At 51.7% G+C, this 22,255-nt stretch overlaps 1 protein-coding gene across 1 annotated transcript in view; it reads right to left on the bottom strand.

The window, feature by feature from the left end:
• The window catches only part of VAV2 (vav guanine nucleotide exchange factor 2), a 235,029-nt gene that overhangs the window by 30,577 nt on the left and 182,197 nt on the right, over window positions 1-22,255 (bottom strand). The window contains exons 5-12 of the mRNA XM_007954298.2: window positions 14,642-14,744; window positions 12,547-12,561; window positions 11,463-11,561; window positions 10,413-10,481; window positions 9,214-9,314; window positions 3,237-3,336; window positions 1,562-1,657; window positions 934-1,002 (exon numbers count right to left, since the gene is read on the bottom strand). Of these exons, the coding sequence (XP_007952489.1) occupies window positions 934-1,002; window positions 1,562-1,657; window positions 3,237-3,336; window positions 9,214-9,314; window positions 10,413-10,481; window positions 11,463-11,561; window positions 12,547-12,561; window positions 14,642-14,744 (652 nt within the window). The remainder of the gene's footprint in view (window positions 1-933; window positions 1,003-1,561; window positions 1,658-3,236; window positions 3,337-9,213; window positions 9,315-10,412; window positions 10,482-11,462; window positions 11,562-12,546; window positions 12,562-14,641; window positions 14,745-22,255) is intronic.

The raw sequence follows: 22,255 nt of genomic DNA, 5'->3' as shown, positions 1-22,255 counted from the left end.
ATGACTAGGTTCCCCAGAGCATCCCCAGGGCTCCATGGAAACAAAGGAGAATGGGAGTGGTGGACAGCACAGAATCAGAATCCCTGGCCCAGCCTCGTGGCCACCCACGCATGCACATGTGCTTTTGCTTGAAGTTGTATGTTTACACACAATCAGAAGGGGATGCCAAGAGGCCTAAGACTTCCTGGGTGGGCCCCCTCGGTCCAACGGGAAGCTGCAGGGAACAGGCCTCTCTGTTCCGCATTCCCCAAGGAAGGCTCTCTCTAGAGGAAGGAGAAGGAAGGAAGAGGGGACCTCACCTAGAGGGCTGGAAAAGAAAAGCACATGTAGGGGACTGGGAGTGGCCGAGTGGACCTGGAACATGGCATTCAGAGAAAACACTGTAGAGCACATCGTAGTGCCTTGTATAGGCCTATGCTCAAGTGAGGGAGTCTGTGCCTAACGCCGCCGGCAATGGGCAGCTGCCGAGGGTGTTGGAACAGGGGAGTGCCGTGACATGAGCATCCCCTCAGGGAGCATAACTGGAGGGTGGGAAGGTCAAGGCAGGAAGGCGTGGCAGGCTGGGGGCCCTCACTGTAGTCACCAGAGAAGGGTGGGGGCAGCCTAGGCACTGGGCGAGGGAGTAGATGGTGGTGAGCATTTTAGAAGCAGTATCCAAGGTCTGGGCAGCAGGGAGCCCCATGCCAGACAGCTCAGAACTGGAGCCAAGGGCCAGGGAACTGAGGATTCAGGGTGGGGTTGGACACTAGGAGTGAGCCATGGCTTGCCACCCCTCTACTTACCACAGCTACCTCAAGTGAGTTTTACTCTACCCTGCCCTGCCTCCTGCAATCTCAGGAAAATGGTGGGCAGGGCATGAGTCAAAGAACACGGGTGTGGTGCTTAGTCAGCTCCATGTGGCCTCTGCCCCTCCCTGCCTCAGTTTACCCTTACCTGCATGGCTTCCAGGGCTTCTTTGAGCTGCTGTCTCTCAGGCCGGTCAGTGGAATGGCTGAGAAGTTCCTGGAGGGGTGAAGGGGGGTGTCAGCATTCGGTCAGGGGTCCCGGCCTTCAAACCCTGCCCCATAGCCATGTCCTTGGAACAAAGTCACCCAGGCTCTAATCTCCCAGTCTCCCACCTCCAGCAGACAGGAGGGACCACTTTGCAGTAAGTGTATCCCCAAATATTGTGGATGATGGGGGAGCAGCAAATCACATTGGAAGGGATGTGATGGTGCAAAAAGTAAGGGAGTGAGGCTCCAGGCCACTGGGCAGATCCACTAGAGGCTCATTCTGCCCCTCCCCCGGGGCCCATCCTATTTCCCTTCCTGCTGTGGCCACTAGGGGGCTCAGAGAGGAGCCAAGGGTGCAGTCAAGTGGCTGCATTCCTCCCTGGGCTGCCGGATGCTTTTCTATCTCTCGGTTTTCAGTCTAGCTACTGTTTATAATCCTAATTCTTCTGTGTATACTGACTTGTGATGACTGTACTTGGCATTTATGGAGCAGTGACTCCATGCTAAGAACTTCCTTCCTCAGTTTACACCTCACACGCCCCCAGAAGGCACCGGCTGAGCAGGCTCACCTTTAGAAGGAGGTGGTACTTGAGCACTCTCTGCATGGGCACCACGAGCAGGTCCTGCAGCTTGAACTTGCCATCCTGGACCTTCAACGTGCATTCCTGGGGCAGCAAGGGGGATGATGATTCATGAGGACAGCTCAGCCAGGAAGCTCCACCCCTGCCTGGGAAGTTCCACCTACCCACCTGGAAGCTCCAAACCATGGCAAGTCCGCCCTAGCCCAGGGAGCTCCACCCCCACTGGGAAAGCCCCAATCCACAGGAAGCTCTGCCTCCCCCCTGTTACCCCCTCTCTCTCCCAGGAGCTCCGATAGCCTAGTGACTAAGGCATTTGTCTGCTAACCAGAAGGCTGGCAGTTCAAACCCACAAGCCACTCCTCGGAAGGAAGGTTAGGCAATCTACTTCCATAGTGATACCACCTTGTAAAGCCAAGGAGGGGTCACTGTGAGTCGGATCCGATTTGGTTTTTGGTTCTTCCAGGGTGGGAGGGGACCCAGCTCTGAACTCAGGCTGCCAGGCTCCAGGACCTCCTCCCAGTGAGGCATGTGCAGAGGGTGGAGGACACAGCAGGTGAGACACTAGGGGCCTGCCTGGAAACCTCTGGCTTCTTCCTCAGGACTAGGTTCTTGCTCGAGGGGCCTCAACCTCTGTCTACCTCCCAAACGGGTTCCCAGGACAGGCCAATCAGGAGGCTAGCTCACACTGAGGAGGCTTGTGCTCAGGAACCAGGGTGTCCTCACTGGCTGCCGGGACTTGTCCCTCAGGCATCAGCGTCTCCCAGGGGAGCATCCCCACCCTGAAGCCAAGCACCAGGCTTCTTTTGAAAAACAAGGTTTCACTGACTAAATGAAACACAGCAACTCCAGCCTCTGGGGCACATGGGCTCCCTGACAAGAGGGTCTTGAGGGCCCCTCATGGGAGACCCCACATTTGGCTGAGCAGGTCCCAAGCCTGGGGTGGGGATGAGAACCTCCACCCAAAAAAAAAAAAAAAAAAACCACCAACCCTACTTCCAAGGAGTCGATTCCAACTCAGAACAGAATAGAACTGCCCCATAGAATTTCCAAGGCTATAAATCTTTACAGAAGCAGACTGCCACATCTTTCTCCTATGGGGTGGCTGGTGGGTTTGAACCACCAACTTTTGGTTAGCAGCCAAGTGCTTTTAACCACTGCACCACCAGGGCTCTTTTCCCGACTCACAGCTATGCTGAAGGACAGAGAAGAACTGCACCCTGGAGTTTCCAAGGCTGTTTATCTTTACAGAAGCAGACTGGACTGACTCATCATTCTCCTGCAGAGCTGCTGGTGGGTTCGAACCACTGACCTTTGGTTAGCAGCCAAGCACTTAATCACTGTACCACCAGCTTTCCTTGGGAGGCTCCACAGCTCCCAGCAAACACCACCTGGGCCCTTGGGATTGCACAGGTCAGGGCCAAGGTCCAGTCACAGGCTCCAGCAAAGTCTGGATTTGGTCTCAGCCTTGTCCCTACAGAGGCCCCAGCTCGATCTTACTCTGGGCTCCAATTGTGCCCTACCTGGGGCAGCACCTCCCTTCCCATGCCAATGAAATGCAGAGGGGAAAATCATCAACTAAAACACCTACCAACAGTAAGCACCTGCCCCTCAACATCTCCCCTCAGGGGATAAGAAAGAAGCTGGGGGCTGGTGGGTCGTTTACCTCGACTTTCTGCCGAAAGTCCTCACGGCCAGCGAGGAGCTGGTTCAGCGTGTTCTGGGCATGCTCCATGTGGCTGCAGTATTCTCCATAGATGAGGAGCCTAGATACACACTCATGTGCACACACACAAGCACACACATGCACATACACACATATCACAATGTAAGATGCTCATGGCAGCAGTGAGCCTGTTTGCTCTCCACCCCAAGCTGCAAACATACAGTGAACGGTCCTCACCCGCCATGGGGGCTACTCATACATTTGCAAGGTCACCAGTTCACTCTTTCCTGGGGTTGCTTTCTTCCCCTTCCTGAAGGCCCACCTACCTAGGGAGAGGGCTGCCAAAGTGGGCAAGAACGGTGCACCCTCCTACCCAGCCCAGAGAGACCCCTTTCTGTGGTTCTAATTGAGTTTATAGCCAGGTTCAGAGGTGGCATTCCCAATGTCCACTTCATCCTGAGAAGGACCAAACTGGAGAGGAGGGGACCCTCGCCTCCTAGGCAGGCAGACCAGCCTGGCACTCACCCCAGCTTAGCACTCACCCTGGTGTGGTGCCCCTTCAATATCTTGGGAGGGTGACCCCTGAGGCCATGGCCTTTCTTACTGCTTCCACAAAGCATCACCTTTGGCCTGTATCCCACCTGCCCAGGACCCCACCTCTCCCTGTCACAAAAGGAGTGGCCATGTGGCTGCAGTGCAAAGGGAACAGGGAGTCACAGAAACAGAAGACCTTCGGGACACAGTCGCCCACCCCCAACCCCACTCTGGCTCCCCTCATTCCACCCGCACCTGCTCTCCACCTGGGCCACTCATCCCGACCCCACAGCCTCTGTGATTCTCACCCCAGCACTTTGTTTGTACTGCTCTCTTCTGCTCATGCTCCCTTCTCCTTTATCCCGATGCTGGGCCCAGTACTGTCCCTGTGGCCAACCTCACTACAAACCAGAACCCCCAGCACCTGCACCCAGAATGCTCAGGGCCTGGGCCATGTGCCCAAGTCTCCACACTTTTCAATCACATCACTTGGCTGCAGCATAAACCTTTGAGTACAAAACTGCAGGGTGACCATGTGGGTAAGAACAATGACAATGACAAGGGTCACTACTTACAAGGCCACCACATGCAGATGCTTTGCCTCGTGTTACAATCTTTATATCAACTTGTAAGATAGATAGACAGATGGTAGATAGATAGATGATGCATGGTAGATGATTGATAACTAGCTAGTTAGATAGATTAAAAAACAAAACAAAACAAAACTCACTGCCATGGAGTTGATTCCAACTCACAGAGACCCCCTTTGGGTTTCCAAGGTGGTAAATCATTACTGAAGGATATTGTTTAGTCTTCCTTCTACAGAGTGGTTGGTGGGTTTGAACTGCCAACCTGGTTAGCAGTTAAATGCCTTAGGCACTATGCCACCAGAGCTCCTTAGATAGATGACAGGTAGATAGATACATGGAAGGCTGAAGTTGAAGGCTGAAGGGGCCCCTCACTGAAAATTGCAGAACTTGAACAGACTAGCAGGCATGATTAGACATTCATTCATCATAGTGACTAACTTGCTATTTTTCCCTCTCTTTTGCTTTCTTTTAAGTAAATAGAATAGCCAACCTCTTTACAGACACAGAGTTCTTTAGGTTTGTTGTTTTCAATTATGTCTTCTTTCAAGCATAACTCTCTCCCACCACTGGTATCAGCTGAGAACCACAGCCTAGGAAGCAGACGACCCTGGGAAAAGGGACGCTGAGTCTGGAGTAACCAGGGAAGAGAAGAACAAAGACATTCCTGGCCGTCCAAGGGATGTTCAACTCCCTTCCCATTTCCCTATATAATCCTGTTCACCACTCCGCGTGGGGAGACAGACATTTTAGAGACATGATTCTCTCCGTCTCCTTGGGTATCAATACTCAATAAACCTTTTACTTTCCCGCTTCAACCTGTTGAGATCATTGGCTCTTCACGACAAGGGGTAAGGACCCTGTTGTTCCTACAACAGATAGTTGTCATCGAGTCAGCTGACTCCTGGAGACCTCGTGTACAACAGAACAAAATGCTGCCTGGTCCTGCATCATCTTCACAATCGCCAGCATGTTCCAGTCCATCATGGTGGCTACTGTGTCAATTCATCTCACTGAGGGTCTCTCTTACCCTTGCTGGTCCTCTGCTTCACCAAACATGGTGTCCCCCTCCAGTGATTGATCCCTCCTGATGACAATGTGTTCAAAGCAAGCAAGTTGGACAATGTTCTCTTGTGCTCCACAGGGCTTTCATTGGCTAATTTCCAGAAGAAGGTCAAGGCCTTTCTTCCTTGTCTTAGTCTGGAAACTCCAATGAAACCTGTCCACCATGGGTGACTCTGCTTCCAGCATTATGCACCAACCACCACAGCTTGACAAACCAGGAGATGGGTGGTAGACCAACTTACAAAGGTGGTACCATTAGCCCCATTTTTCAAGTAGGAAAACCAAGGCCTTAATAAACTTGTTAAAAGGCACCCAACTTGTAAGGGGTGTAGCCAGCCACGGGCCTGGCTTTGTCAACACGAAGGCTGGGTCCTTTCCAGGACACTCCAGTGCTGCCCTGTGGGGTAGTGGAGGAGGGCACATGGCTCTGGCCTGGCTCCAGTGTGGACCATCTCTAAGGAACTGGTCAAGGTGACCTCAGGGCCATTCTCTGCCCACTGTTGAATGCTGCTTCACCCGGGGCAGCCAGCCAGCCACTCGGAGCACCAGTAGGGCCTACAGCTGGCTCAACTCTGTGGAAGTGGCACTCAGAGGAGCAGCCTGTCCCACAGACTGCCCAAGGCTCTTGCTGCAGGACCAAGGGGCCCATATTGACCATGGCAGACTGAGCACCAAGAGCCTTGGCTTGGCCATAACTGGCCCCAGGGCAGGTCTCTCCCTTGGACCTCAGTTTCCTCAGCTTCAAAATGAGGGTTTGGATAAGACAATGCCCACAATTGTCCCAGCTCAAAACTTCCAGAGTCAGTAAGGCCCAGGGCAGCAGCTCAGAACACATTTTCCACCCAGACAACCCAGAATTTCAGAGCAGACCTGGCTTGGGCATGGGTGACATTTTAAGGAGCACGTCCAGGCTCTCAGTGAGTGCCCAGGATGCATGGCTCCATGTGCCACTGGAAGCTCGAGGCCCTTTGTCATCCACAGCCTGTGGGCCTTGCTGAGGAGCTAGCATACCCTCAGCCACCGGGAGAACTCTCCCCAGTGCTGGCCTACCAGGAAGCTTCCAGCATTGAAAGCCTGAGATTCCATGATTCTAGCACTTCAATCTAATCTGAGTAGGCATGGAAGCTTAGCTTCACTGGACATGATGAAGATAAATGCCCCATGGTGAGCCTCCTGTCCACCTGGGGGACAGCTCCCCTTGCTGATACCCCATGACAAGCTCTGTGTCCAGGGAAGCGCTGCCCTGGTGCCCACCTAAAGCACAGCTCACCACCACTGATGCCCTGCAGCAAGGCCCATGTCCCGGGAGGTGCCGCCTTGCATGCCCACAGGAGTGGGCAGAAGGTGGGAGAGAACCTCAGCCCTTCCTAGCCAGAAGGAGAACACAGGGAAAGAAAAAGAAAAAGCCTCCATCAAGGGTCTAAGAGGGACTGAGACCACAGGACATGTCATGTCTGACCTCACCAATGCCACTTATAGGATGGGGCCCTGTGCAGCTCAGAGAGGTGAGTTTCTTCAAAGTCACTCAGCAACTAACTGCGGGGCCAGATACTGCAGCAAATCCACACAGCTTGTCTCTGGAACCCACAGTGAGGCCCCAGCAACAGTACTCTTTTCTCTCCAAGTCAGAAGGGTAACCAAGGAGCCCGGAGCCCTCTCTTGCCCTCACCCAACAGTAGCACAAATGAAGGCCACTCATACACCTCCTGCTGACTTGTGGGCAGTGTGAGCTGGCTGAGGACTCAGCTAACCAGCCAGAGGTGCCCTGGACTGGGCTGAACAGCATTCTCCCAAAATCCATGTCCACCAGAACTTGAGAATGTGATCTCATTTAGAGCTAGGGTCTCTGCAGATGTGATTTAGGGAGAGATCAAGATGCAATCACATTGGGTCAGAGAGGGCTTAAATCCAATGAACAGTATCCTTAGAAGAGAGGAGAGACCATGTGAGGATGGAGCACAGACCGCAGTGATGCAGCCACAAGTCACGGACCCCCAGAAGAGCCAAGGAAGGGTGCTCCCCTCGAGCCTGTGGAGGGAACGTGGCCCTGTCCGTACCCTGCTTTTGGACTTCTGGCTCCAGAACCATGAGGGGGTTTATCTCTGTGTTGGAAGTGCTTCTGAGCCTGCTCCACACCAAGCCCAAGGCACTGAGCCTAGGGGACATAGCTTGACATTATTGTGAAAATCCAAAGACATTAAAGATTCCTAAGAAGCTCTGGTAGCATAGTGGCTAAGACACTTGACTGCTAACCAGAAGGCTGGCGGTCCAAACCCACCAGCCACTCCTCGGAAGGAAGGTTGGGCAATCCTACTTCCGTAGTGATACTGCCTCGGAAACCCAAGGAGGGGTCGCTATGAGTCAGGGCTGACTCGACGGCACATAACAACAACAACAACAAAGCCTATTTGAGGAAGTCAGTCAAGGAAGCAAGCTTACAGGCCTCATGGTAACCACATGCATCTACTAAGAAAATACATCCAGAACTTGGAAAGAGAGTTAAAAAAAATAAAAAAAAGGACCCCATGCATCCTGTGTCTCAGGAGGGCACATTGGGGATAGCCCACACGACCCCTGAGGCTCCCAGGGAGGGCGGCCCTGCCCGTCACTCTACTTAAGACAGTCTGGCTGCAAATGCAAAAGCAGCAACCTTGTGTACTGCATTGCTCCCAAGATGGCGGCATCATTGCCCCTTGAAACTGACTGATGTGGGTCCAACATGGCTACCTCATTCCCACCTTCCCTCTTCCCCTGGTCACATGTGTGCCAGCTTCTATCTCTTCTCCTCAGTGAGGTCTGAATCTGTTACAGGCCTAAATATGTCTCTCAGAATTAAATGTTAGAACCCTAATCCTTATACCCGTGGCTAAGGAGCCCTAGTGGCACAGTGGTTAACTGCTGGGGTGCTGACCAAAAGGCTGGTGGTTCAAGCCTACCAGCTGCTCCTAGGAATCTACTCCCATAAAGACCGTAGCTATGAAGCCATGGATAAGACAACAGGAGCTCAGCTCAAAGAGCTAGGACTCTGCTTGCTTCCTGGGAATACCCTCCAAGCACGGGCCATCTTGTCTGTGACTGCCACACAATCCAGCCCCTCTTTCGCCCAGGCCAGGCAGCCACTTACTGAGTGCACACTGGTCATATTGGGGACAGAAATTTGTGTCACTGAACCATCACAAACACTGTAGGGCACAAACTCCATCCCCACCCCTCACCAGCAGGTAAGGATGCTGAGGCTCAGTGTCATGTGTTGGGCAGGGCCCCCATCCTGAGATTCCTCGGGACCACCATACTACATGCCACCCCTGGATCACTGCTCTGCCCTGGAGCCCCCAGCCCCTCACCCACACCTGCATGGAGTGGGCTTGGGTGTGTCTTTCTCAGAAGCAGTCAAGTACTGCCCATGTTCCCTCACAGGTGAGAGCTTGTAAGGGGCAGCCTTTCCTGGGTGGTCCAACTCCCCTGGACATATGTGGAGTGAACTTCGCCCAGACACTGAGACCTCACAGGATGACAGAGACAGCACATCCAGCCAAGCTCGTGGGGCTGCCTATCTATCCTCACAGATTCTGGGAGGGTGGGGACAGTGCCTTCAGTTTAGAAACCAGGACAGAATCCAGTCAGAACGGTGACCAAACACCTCACAGTGACAGCTAAGTCTCACATCCTGCAAAAGTGCCTGGAGCCCCATGTCTCACCCCAGGGTGGACCCCCAAGAGGACCCCAGGCATGTCCTCATGGCTCTGCAGATGGGGAGGGGCTGAGGTGCCATGAGGCCACCCACTACTCACCTCTCCTTGAAGTCAAGGAAGACTTTGGCTAGGGTGCTGCCCCCCGCCATCATGGACAGGTCGATGGCCCGAAGGAAGCTGTGGTGTACTTTGACCAGGTCCTGCGAAGAGCAGTCAGCTCATTGGCCAGAACCAAGGGCAAAAAGGGTCTCAGGCTCTTACAGTACAGCCTGGCAGCGCTCTTGTCTCGATTACAGACTTTTATGGAAGAGGTGCACCGAGTGTACACCCCACACTGACATAAACACTAGGATGAGATCCAGTTGGAATGTTCTACCCAATAGGTGCACCAGGACCTGAGTGCTTTCAAGGAGCGTCACATAGTCTGGGAGCGTGGGAGAGTCCACAGTTCGCAGAGGACCATCAGGACACGGGAGGGCCACCCAGAACTGGGCAGCACTGAATGGCATAGGCAGCTCCCAGCCAGCACCCTGGAACTGTCCTCTCTCCACAGTGAGCTGGAGCACAGAGCTCCCAGCAGGGACTTGGGGTTCTGCAAGAGGGGTCCCTCCCTAAGAGTCAGGGCCTTATACTGGGAAGGAGTGTTTCCTCATATCTTAGAGCAGACAGTGACCAGCAGGCAGTACCTGGACTGCCCCCTTCTCTTCTTTTGGCTGCTTTTCTGTGTCCTCTATCCTGGACCCAATCCTGGCCCACAATGAGCAGAACAATGTCTGGGTCAGCCTCATCCAGAAAGCATGATCAGCACCCACCCCAGGCTAATGGGAGGCTGGAGAGATAGCTATTGGTATCCTGTGGAAGGTTCTAGAGGAAACTCACCTGTGAGCAGCTCCTAGAACCTTGTGTCAGACCTCTCCTGCCCGGCTGGGTAGGTCAGGATGAGCCCTACCAAAGATCCTGAGGAGCAGACACAGTGGTCCGCTCAGGGCTGGGGGCACGCTTCTTACAGGCTGCTGGCAGAAACCCCATCAACAGTCCTGGGGGTAGCCAGTGCCTCTTCCAAGGTGTGTGCACCCCTACAGTTCACTTGCCAGGTAGCTAGCTGTTCATGCACTACCCTGAGACCACATCCTCCATCTCCTAAGACGAAAGTCCCAGGAAGGGTGGCTGTACTCCTTCCATCAGTCACATAGATCCTCTATAACCAGGCCTGGGTAATGGACTCCAGGGAGGGATGGTACTGTGGGAGCCTGGCTGTGTTGATGGATCGCTGGGCACAGGCCAGGGTTCAGACTAACCTCCAGGTTGATGAAGATGGCTGCCATGTCCCCGGGGCTCAGTACCAGTCTCAGCGGGCTCATGTAGTTCTGTAAGAGAGAAAGTGTCATGTCTGTGCCATTTCCTTGGGCCACTGCTGCTGGCAGGAGGGCCTGGCCATGGCTGAGGGGCCAATGTCAGACTATGCCTGCCACTGCACACAGTCAGTGCTCAATGCTTGCTGGACAGTGCATGCATTCTGGCTATTGCAAGGACAGGGCAGACATGTGGAGGCAGATCCCTGCCCCGTAGCAGACAAGAGCATACCCCCATGGCATCAGCACAGCTCTGTGTGCCCTTCATGCCTGCTACTGGGGAGAAACCCACCAGCAGCCCAGAGGAGGGTGTGTGGTTGCTGTTTGAGGAGGTCTGAGGCCAGGAGGGAAGGCCATCACCCAGGGCACCTGCCAGAAGGTGGCAGGTCCAAGGTTCCCACTCAATACCCCAACACCCAATCTGTGCTCTTGGAGGTCTCCCAAAGGCCACCTGGGGCTTGGAGAATTCAGTCTTATCACCCCCTACCCCCACCAGCCTCAGGTGTGATGGTAGGTGAGGTTGAACCTGTATAAACTGTCCCATTGGCTCCAGAGGCCCTCAGTAGTAAGGACTATATCACCCTCCCCTTGCACATGCCACAGTCACCCTGCTCTGAGAAGTACATGGGGCTAAGTGGAAAGAGCCATGGTCAGTACCAGGCCTGGAGTGCTCAGGAAGGAGGCAAAATCATGGTTCATCAGGCTCAAAGGGGGAGAAGAGACAAGTATGGAGATGAGCCAGGGCCCAATGAAGACTCCAGCAGGAAGCAGCACGTCTGGGTGGGCTATAGGGTGGGTGGCTGAAGAGAGGCCACCTGGTTAGAGCTGGTAGCTTGAGTGGGGTGCAGATGGCCTGAGGGTGCCAGCAGAGGTCAGGGCAACTGCCTTTTTGGTGGGGGCACCTGACTCAGGAGGACTGCACACTCCAATCTGTCCAAGCTGTCCCAGGTCTGGCCTATGACTCCATGCAGGTAATTTCTGTCCGTAGCCCCTCACCTTCTCGATGTCCTCGAGTGTCCGGTAGTACCTGGCCTCCGTCTCCTGGATCTCCAGCAAGCAGCAGTTCCTCTTGTCATCCTCTGTCATGCCCATTTTCTGGAGAAAGGACATGGGTGTGAGATGTGGGTATGAATGGGGCCTGCCTGTTTCCACGTGAGATCCCAGCCCCTCCACAGTGCACCCAAGAGAATTGCACAAAATAGGATGTGGCTGCTGGCTTGGGTTGAATCTCGGCCTCTGAGGGGAAGTAGTGGAGACATAGGGCAACAGGGATCAAGGCCTCCCCTCTGTTTTGCAGATGAGGTGCAGGAAAGGGACATGACTTGGACCTGAGGACTGGCAGCAGCATCAAGGAAGGTTCTGTCATCTCCAGCTCTTTCTTGCTCTTCCTCCCTGATTGATTCTGAACCCCAGTTCCTCACCAACCAGGAGGAACCTGGAATTCTGCAGTACACATGGGCGGGCTAACACACTTAAAGTGCCCACTGTGTGCAAAACATTTTCTGTGTACAGCTAGCAATGCTGATAGGCATTCGGGGCTGATATCCACCAGCTGAGCAGACACCCTAGGGACCACCCATTATTGCCTCAAGAAAAACTCATCACCCCACAAGGCTGGAGGAAAAGGTCTGGGAAGAATTTGGGGCAGTCCTAGGTGTTTCCAACACGCTTTTTAAGTTCTCTGGGACTGGGCAGCCACATATCCCTATGGGCTCTGGGGGCAGCACTGACCTGTGTTCTGCCATTTGGACTCCATCAGCCCTAACCTCATCCCCGCTCCAAGAAACACCCTGAGGTTTCTGCTCCAGTCTCCAGGGGCCTTGGCTCCCCAAAGCAATATGCAATACAGGGTGCCACATACAAGGGCTGTGGAGGGTTGGACACCAAGGTCACTGGATGTCCTCAAGTCTCCCTCCTGAGCCCACGGCTCTGCCAGCCTGAGGGTGCTCAGTTATTGAGGGGGAAGGTACTGGGGGCCATGGTTCCTCCAAAAGTAGGTAAGATGTGTGGTCCTCGAAGAGCCCAGGACCTCCCCGAAGGCCAAGGGGGACAGTACAGGCAACCCTCCCCTGCCACTCACCTGCATGTATCTGATCTGAGAGCGTGGAAGAGAAACGACAGCCAGTTAGCAGCCCTGACCTCGCAACCACAAGCTGCACTCAGAAAGCCATACATTCTTCCCACATTCACCAACAGCATCAGGAACCCCACCACCGCCCATTCCCACATGCTGGCTCAACAGGGCCCGGGGGCTCCAGCCTGACTCTGGAAGCAGCACCCGCCACCCTCCAGCTGTATGTTCCTTTGGAACATCCCTATCCCTTCCCAATTGGGCCATCTAAACAACGGCAGACATGATGGGAAGGAGATAAAGCCAGTTGAGCTAGCTCAGTAAGGATGCTGGCAGGACACAGGGACCTACCCTGCCTGCACCATCAGGGCTGCCCTGGGAACACACAGACGGTCAGCACACTGCACAGGAGGGGGAAGGCAGTGCGACCTGAGGGCCTGCGAGTCATTCACTGTCTACCATGGCAGGCTCTGGGGTGAACCCCAGGTCCCTGGTGGGGGCTCAGAGCCTGACTGATGCCCTAGAGGAACTCCACAAGCTTCAGCAGGCACCTATGCTCATCTCACCACCTCTGAAGGCACAGATGGGTTCTTTGGAGAGTGTGTGTGGCCAGGGAGGGGTCTCTGAAGACCCCTTGCTGACCACTATTCCTTCCCATGGTCTCTCTTGGGGCACCTAGCTCTCTAGGGCTGTGGGAATAAATTGGGCCTAGTCTCAGTGGGTTGCCAGCCTCTAAAGGCTCGCCAGCCTCTGAAAGCTCTGCAGACTCTGACAGGAAGTGTCTTTGGGTGACACAAATGGTGGACATGCTTGGCTGCTCACTGAAAAGTTGGGGAGGTTCAAGTCCACCCAGAGGCATCCTGGAAGAAAGGCCTGGTCATCTACTTCTGAAAAATCAGCCACTGAGAACCCTATCAGGCACAGTTCTACTCTGACACACAGGGGTCACCATGAGTCCACTTGATGGCAGTGGGTTTTTTTTTGCCGATTAGCTCTGGGTTAGGCAGGCACAGCCATCTGTCAGCCGGCCAGCACAGCCTTCCAGCCTTACTACCTGACTGGTCCAGAGCCATCAGGAGAGGAATTGGCAGGGCAGGCTGCTCGGAGCATGGGGTGGGGGATGGGGGGTGGGGCTTTGCCAACTCTAGGAAAATCCCCTCCTCTTTGCAGAGAGACAGACCCTTCAGAGGCCAAATGAGAAACTGCTTTTAAAGAACAGTGTCTATGGAAGGCCAGAGAGGGGTCCTGGGGTCCTACCTAGCACCCTCCCCCCACCCCCAACCACCCAGCGCTGCCAGGATGGGAAGCCTGGATAGGTCTCCCCAGGGGGGGTTTCCCAGTTGTCTGCTTCCCCGCCATCCGCTGGTTGTACTGCATGCACGGTGAACAACACAAAATCTTGCTTTTTGAGGAGTTTCAGTGAAAGCAAATGCACCAGGAGCCTGCACAGCTGCCCCTGGGGGCCTGGTGCGCCAGCACACGGTGAGGAGCTGCGGCTTGTCCCCCAGCACACAGCAAGGAGCTATGGCTTGTTCCCCAGCCCTACCTCCCACCCACCCGCAGGACCCCTCTGTATAGCAGCTGCTGGCAATAAACCGGCTCTGGTGCAAACTGGCGTCCGAGAGATTATTAGCTAGCGCCTGCTTGGAAATAAATATACCCACCACATAAAAGGCGCACAGCTGGCTAATTGAGGCCCTCGGTCTCCTCGCTCCCGCACAAAGGGAGAAGGCGGCTCACATTGTGTATGGCTCAGCCCTCAGTACCGGGAGGCTCCTGGGGCACAGAGGACCTGGAACCCTGCAAACCCTTTGGAACAGAATTCTCCCACAAAACATCTTCTGGAAGATCTCAATGTCACCTCTGGGTTTCCTTACAAAATCCCGATAGGAAAAAAGGGTACAGAGCAGGCTGGGCCCAGGGCAGGGTTTCCACAATGTTCCTTAGAGGAACCCCCATGGGGACAAGGCAAGACTGAGGGAGTGGCTCTCCCTTGGCAGGACTCCAGCATGGGATTGGTGTAGGATCCTGTCACAACAGCCAGGCTACCCTGCACAATCCAAATGCCCCGCGGAAGGCAGGGTGGTGCCCGGCGGGCACTTACCATGGGCTGTTGCACCTCCACCTTGATGATATCCTCGTAGATGTCGTCCCCTTCATCTTCACATGGGACACAGTCATAAATGTCCTCCCCCAGGTCATGCTCACTGCGACAGGAGGAAAGCAGTTAGACAGAAGAGGTTGAGGCCACCCTAGCCTGGGGAGCAGCAGCAGGGCATGTCTGCAGGAAGAATTCAAGAGGGACCATAGGAGGTGGTGGGATGGCCAGAGCCCGGCTCTGGGGCTGCACGAGGGCCCACACACAGCACAGCCAGCATCTCCTGTAGGATGGATGTGAGCACCCCCGGAACCCTGACACTTCCCGCTCTGTCCACGTGGTTTGTGTGTCTGGATGCCCTAGTGCAAGAACACCTCAGCTTCTCTGGTTCCATAGACAATGAAGGGGACACACATTGGAGGCCCAGGAATGAGATCCCACCTGTATCAGATTTTCTCACAGCCAGCCAACAGGGTTACTAGAACAGGTCCTGGTCCTGGCCAGCTCTGGGTAGCACCTATACCCCAGCTTCCAGACCAAAACCTCCCCCACTGCCTATGTCTGTGATCCAAGGCCCCAAGGTCCAGTGTCCCAGGTCTTCCCCACCCCATATCCTGTGTGAAGGACAGAAGTGTAGAGTCTTCAGCCTGTCCCATGGAACTTTCCAGATACCAGGTACCCCCTGCCACAGTTCTGGAGAAGGGCTGTGGCTATCTAGAGCCCAGTGGGTCCCTGGCTTCAAGGAGCTCACAGTCTTTGGGAAGGACAGATAGTGACCAGAGAATTCTCAGATGAAGTATGGCAAACGTTGACAAACATGCTCAGTGTGTGACAAGAAGAGCCAGTCTGTCTAAGGGCACAGGGGCTTGTCAGGCAAGGCTCCCTGAGGCAATGACATTTGAACTAAGTTTGGAAGGATGTGCAGGAGTGAGCTAGACAGGCAATGGCAGGGGACTATGGGCAGGGCCATCAGCATGTGCAAAGGGCCTATGGCTGGGTGCAGTGGCACACTACTACAGGGGGGCCACATGGCCTTGGGGCACAGCTGGAGGGGGAGGGGCTACAGAGGTAGGCATGGGAGGGAAACACTGCAAGATACCTATTTCGAGAGGGCCCTCCACTCCTTTCTAGAAGAGGAAGAAAGGGAAGGAGAGAATGTGCCAGAACACAGAAGCTTTGCAACATTACCCTAAGAAAAACCTAATTGGGGAGGATAACTCAGCTGCAAAAACCCATGTAGTCTCCAAAGGCAGGGCCCAGTCCCTGCTGTTCTTGATGATTTCACTTTATTTCTGCACCACTACAGGTACTTTGGGAGCTCTGGTAGCATAGTGGCTAAAGCACTTGACTGCTAACCAGAAGGCTGGTGGTTCAAACCCACCAGCCACTCCTCAGAAGGAAGGTTGGGCAATCCTACTTCCGTAGTGATACTGCCTTGGAAAACCAAGGAGGGGTCGCCATGAGTCGGGGCCGACTCGACGGCACATAACAACAACAGGTACTTTATTGTCAGTTGCCATCCAATCAACTCTGACTCATGGCAACCCCATGTGTACAGAGGAGAACTGCTCTATAGGGTTTACAAGGCTGTGACCCTTCGGAGCCAGATCCCAGGCTTGTCTTCCAAGGTGCCTCTGGGTAGGTTTGAACCACCAACCTTTCAGTTAGTCACTGAGAACTTAATCGTATGCACCACCCAGGGTTTCCACTACAGCCGTGAGGAAGCTGGCCTCTAAAAGCTAGCAGGGACTATCTCACTGTGATGAGAGACCAGGTGAATATGCTCCTGTGACTAACCATTTACCATCTGGGAGCCCTTCTGTGCAATAGCCCCTGGCTCTAAAACATTTATTCTTCTTAGCCTCATAAAATCCTTCCTGGTGGATAGCACTATGGCCATTTTACAGATGAGACACAAACAGAGGCTAGGTGATTGGCTAGGGAGTACAGAGCCACAACCCAGGTCATTCTCTTTCCCCAGCCTCACCTGCCCTTGTCTATAAGGAGTCTGTCTGGACCTTGGTGTGTCCATGAGAACTGAAATGGGGTGCAGAGCCCACCCAGAGCGGGGCAGGCCATACTCTGGAGACGGCGGTTTAGCTGGAAGAAACCTAAGGCACGGAAGGATGTTCATGACTCATGGATTTTCTCGCTAGCCCGTGTCTAAGGCCGTCTCCCTAGAGGGTCTGGATGATCGTTCTAGAACCAGTCACTGGTACACAAACCAGAACTCCCTCCTTCCCCAGATGCTATGCCCAGAGGGCATACCCCTCTACTCTGCCTGCCAGGTTCCAGGGACCATGCACATCATGGCAAAGGCACTTGTCAGCAGGTGTCAGCCCCCCAAAACTTTTGTCGTGCAACAGAGCGAGGCTAGAGACAAAGCTCCTGTCGAGAATGCTGACAGCGTGGAACTGAGGGGATAGGGAGGGAGGCTTCTAAGCTGCTCAGGCCAGTGAGGCCATCCATGCATCTGATGAAAAACGTGGGCTTTGCTTTGATGGGAGGGGGATGTAGAAACAAGTGGGGCACTCTGACTGTTAAATATCCAGAGAGTTGATGAAATGAATACAAATGGCTGGAAGCAGCCTGGTTGGGGCTTCAAGGTCTGGGTGCAGGGATGCAGTAGCTGACAAGCCCCTTTCTCATGCCATGTTCATTACTAACTAACCCTTCCAACAGAGATCTCTGTACAGCCCCACTGCAAACCACCCAGAACCAGCCCTGGAGAAGCAACAGGCTCCCTTTCCACAGGTGGGAGGCGGGGACCCACTGAAGATGTCACAGGGACCATGGTCTTGCTCTGCCACGTCCCAGCCCCCTGCTCTGACACCACACTCTCATGTACGAGTACTCAGTGACGTGTCAAGCTTGGTGTCAGGACAGAGAGGTGCTCAGAGAAATACAAAGTATAGCCTGTTCAGCTTGGGGGCTGGGGGCACCCAGCCTTCTTACGAGCCCAAACAGTGTGGGAGTTATTCCACAGAGGGAAGGGACAGTCAGGGCTGCAGTGGCCAAGAAGCATTCTGCAGTAGGCCAAAGATGTAGCTGAGCCTGTGGGGACTGCTGGGTCCTGGAGCAGGTGCCCCAAGTGGTGGCCTTGCTCCACTGCTCTCCTGGCCTATCTCTAAGACAGGACTGACTCCTATTTCTAGGTGCACTTGCAGTGACTGAGCACCTACTGTGTGCCAGGCATGGGGCTAAATGTCTTATGTAGGTTTTTCACAAGCTTGCTGCTAAGATTTGCCCATCAAAACACACAACTGTCTGAGACACACAATTGTGGCAAGTGGATACAGTTGTGTAACTCACTCCCTAAATTATATAGTATGTGTCCACCATCCCATAAGTTCCTCAAGGCCCCTTTCCAGTTAATCTCTCCCCACTTGTGACTGTTTCTCACTGTAGATTGCTTCTGTCCGTTCTAGAAATGGCATGCATCATCTTCTCTTGTCTTCAACAGCATACCTCTGTGATCCACCCACACTGTGACTCTAAACCCAAAAAAAAACCAAAAACAAACAAACTCACTGCTGTCAAGTCGGATCCAACTCATAGCAACCCCTCCTTGGGTTTCCGAGGTGGTATCACTACAGAAGTAGATTGCCCAACCTTCCTTCCCAGCTGGTGGGTTTGAACCACCAGCCTTCTGGTTAGCAGTCAAATGCCTTAGGCACTATGCCACCAGAGCTCCCATGTAGTTTCCATCCATTTTCCTTCTGATAGACATCTGGGTGGCTCCCAGGTTTTTACTATGAATGAATGCTGCTATGAGCATCCAAAACTTTTTGTGGACATATGCTTTAGCTTCTTTTGGAAAAAATATCTAGAAGAGGAATTGCTGGGTCCAAAGGAGGTATATACTTGACTTCAAACTGGCAAACAAGCATTTTCCCAAAGCAGCTGCACCATTTTACATTCCCACCAAGAGTGTGTGTGGGTTTCAGTTACTCCACACCCTCTTCAACTCTTGTGGTTGCCAGTTTGTTTGTTTATTTTTAACTTTAACCACTACAATGAGTATGTAGTGAAATATTCTCATTGTTGTTAGTTGTCATCGAGTTGACTCCAACTCATGGAGACCTTAAATAGAACATGCAAAACACTGCCCAGTCCCACACCATCTTCAAGTTTCGAGTCCATTGTTGTGGTTATGTGTCAATCCATCTTATTGAGGGTTTCTCTCATTTTCATGGGCCTACTTTACCAAACATGATGTCCTTTCCTGTAGTTTAACTTGCATGTCCCTGATGACTAGTGATGTTGACAAGTTTCTATGTGAAAGGTGGACATTTGGTATATTTTCCTTTGTGAAAAATCTGTTCAACACTTTTGCTCATTTTTAAAAATTGGTTTTCTGCCTTACTGAATTCTAAAAGTTCTTTGTATATTATGGATACAAGTCCTTTGTCAGATATGTTTTGAGAATTTTTTTCCAGTCTTTGGTTTATCACCCTCCTTCCCCCATGGTGTTTTCATTTTTGCCTCTCTTAGAATTTATTTTTTATTTTATTTATTTATTGTGATTTGGGTGAAAGTTTACAGAGCAAATTCACTTTCCATACAGCAGCTCACATACATGTTGTCTCATGACATTGACTGCCATTTCACACAATGCAACAGCTCCCCTCCCATTTCCTCCCCATAGTTGTCTCTTCCCTGTGTCCTTCGCTCCACGCACTCTTGCCCCCCGAGCTGTCTCCCTGTGCATAAGCAGCCCTTCTATTCTCCCATGATAGATCTTTCCAAGGAGTGTATCTACCTAATGTAAATGTTCCACTCATACGCCTGTCTTTTGTTTGGCTGGAAGCCCTAACTGAAGAGCAGTTAGGGACCAGAATCTCAGGGGGTCCATCAGGCTCTATCAGACCAGCAAACCTGGCCCTTTTTTTAAAAAAAAATGATTTTGGGTTTTGTTCCACGTTGTTTCCCACTTAATCCAGGATCTCCTACAGAGATCCCCCTCTGAGTGGTTGACAGTGGTAGCCAGGCATGATCTAGTTCTTCTGGTCTCAAAGTCATACAGGCTAAGGATCGTGTGGTATACCAGTCATTTGGACTAATTGTTTCCATGAATCTTTGGTTTTCTTCATTTTTTTTTTTGCTCTGGATGAGGAGAGACCCATCATTGCATCTAGATGGCTGCTTGAAATCTTTTAAGATCCCAGTCGCTACTTGGCAAAGTAGGATGTGGAACAATGTTTTGTGTAGTAAGCCAATCAAGCTTGATGTCCCCTGCGACTATGGTCTTGAGCCCACAGGTCCAACTACTCACTCTCTCTGGATAGCTGGCTGTGGCCGAGAAGTAGCTACAACCTTGTCCCTTTCAGCTCTACTATATAGCTGGGAATTCTTACAGAACATATCAATACACTTATAGAAACACTGTCTGTCTGGCCTATTTTCTTAATGGTGTCTTATGATAAGCATTCATGTCTAATTGATGAAGTCTGATTTAAATCACAATTTTGTCCTGTGTCCTCTCTGAAATCTGTGTCCTGTCTATAGAATCTTTGCTTTCTTCTGGGTCACAAAAGAATTTTTCCTATTTTGTTTTTAATAACAGTGGAATAGTTTTAGCTTTTACATTTAAATCTCTGATCTCGAATTGACGTTTGTGTATGGTGTGAGGTAGGGGTTGGGGCTCAGCTATCCCCCCCTAGGGATACCTAGTTATTCTGGAACAACGTATTGAAAACCATTGGATAGCTTGGATCCCTTTGACAAAAATAATCTGACCATATAAGTGTAGGTCTATTTTGGAACTGCGTATTCTATTCCATCAATCTATTTGTCTATCCTTATGCCAGGAGCTCTGGTAGCATAGTGCCTAAGGCACTTGACTGCTAACCAGAAGGCTGGCGGTTCAAACCCACCAGGCACTTCTCGGAAGGAAGGTTGGGCAATCCTACTTCCATAGTGATACCGCCTTGGAAACGCAAGGAGGGGTCGCTATGAGTCGGGGCCGACTCAACGGCATATAACAACAACATCCTTATGCCAATAACTCTAACTCTGTCTTTATTACGTTAGTTTTATACAAAGTCTTATAATAAAGTAGCATAAATACTCTAGTTTTGTTCTTATAAAGACTGATTAGACTTTTCTGTGGTCCTTTATACTTCTCTATAAAATTTAGAATTATCTTGAAAATTTCTTTAAAAACAAAATCCTGCTAGGATTATAATAGGAAATGTATTGGATCTATAGTTTAATTTGGGGAAGAACTGACACCTTAATAATATCGCCTTTCAATCCAAGACCATGGTATATATACTATAATTTATTTGGGCTTTCAAAATTTTTCTCAGCAACATTTTGGACTTTTATTAGAGGTTTTAGAATTTAGGAAGCTTTTGGCCATTCTTTCTTCAATATTCTTTTCTGTCCCATTCCCGTTCTTTCTTTGTTCTTCTTTTGGGGCTCTGTTATGGGCTGACTGTGTCCCAAAAAAAGATATGTTGAAGTCTTAGCCCCTGGTGCCTGTGGATGTAACTTTATTTTGAAGTAGGGTCATTGTAGATGTAAATTAAATTAGTTAAAATTAGGTCATTAGGATGGGCCCAAATCCAACATACTCTTAATAAGAAGAGGAAAACCACAGACATACAGGGACAACACCATGTGAAGACAGAGGTAGACACTGTAGTGATGCATCTCCAAGCCAGGAAACACCAAGGATTGAGAGCCATGACCAGAAACTAAGAGAGACACATGGAAGAGACTATTCCTCAGAGCCCTCAGAATGAATCAACACTGCCAACACCCTGATTCTAGCCTCCAAAATTGTGAAATAGTAAGATTCTGTTGTTTTAAGCACTCACTTTATGGTATACTGTTACAGAAGTCCTAGGAAACTGATACAGACTCCAAATATACCTTTGTTAGACCACTTGATGTTGTTCCCCATTGTGGTAGTTAAGGTTGTATGTCAACTTGGCTGGGCCATGGTTTTGAGTGGTTTGGTAGCTGCATGTAGTTATTCCTCATGATGAGATTTTAATCAACTCCATGGTGGGATCTGGTGTGAGCAGCTAAGTGGTTGAAGGGGAATTATCTTCAGGATGTGGCCTGCTTCCAATATATATGGAGAGGCTTTAGTAAAGGTCTCTAGCTTTTTGGCATAGTTTGGATTCTGCATCTGGCAAAGTCTTCATCTCTGCTTCCTAGACTTGAACCAGTGGACTGCTGTGTTGCCTGCTACTCTTGGGATCATTCCTGGACTTGAATCAGTGGCCTGCTATGCTACGTGATAATCTTAGGATTGTGCCATTTTACCTGATGACCTTGGATTTGTCAGCCTCAGCAGCAACAGTTGCATGAGTTAGAGCCTCCAACTCCAGTACACCTGGCACAAGGGACAGAGCTGAAGCCCAAAGTAAAGAAGCCTGTACCTAGCCCCTAGTTGTTGTTGTTGTTAAGTGCCATCGAGTTGTTTCTGACTCATAGTGACCCCATGCACAGCAGAACGAAACACTGCCCGATCCCGCACCAGCCCACAATCCCTGCTATACTTGAGCCCATCATCACAGCCACCGTGTCAATCCATCTCGTTGAAGGCCTCCCCCTCTTTCGTCGACCCTCCACCCTACCAAGCAAGACATCCTTCTCCAGGGAATG

This window comes from Orycteropus afer, unplaced genomic scaffold (assembly GCF_000298275.1).
Source record: "Orycteropus afer afer isolate SDZICR_OR568_19922 unplaced genomic scaffold, OryAfe1.0 scaffold00456, whole genome shotgun sequence".
Lineage (NCBI taxonomy): Eukaryota > Metazoa > Chordata > Mammalia > Tubulidentata > Orycteropodidae > Orycteropus > Orycteropus afer.
Note: the sequence above shows the minus strand (reverse complement) of the source record. Positions and strands in the feature narration are given on the sequence as shown.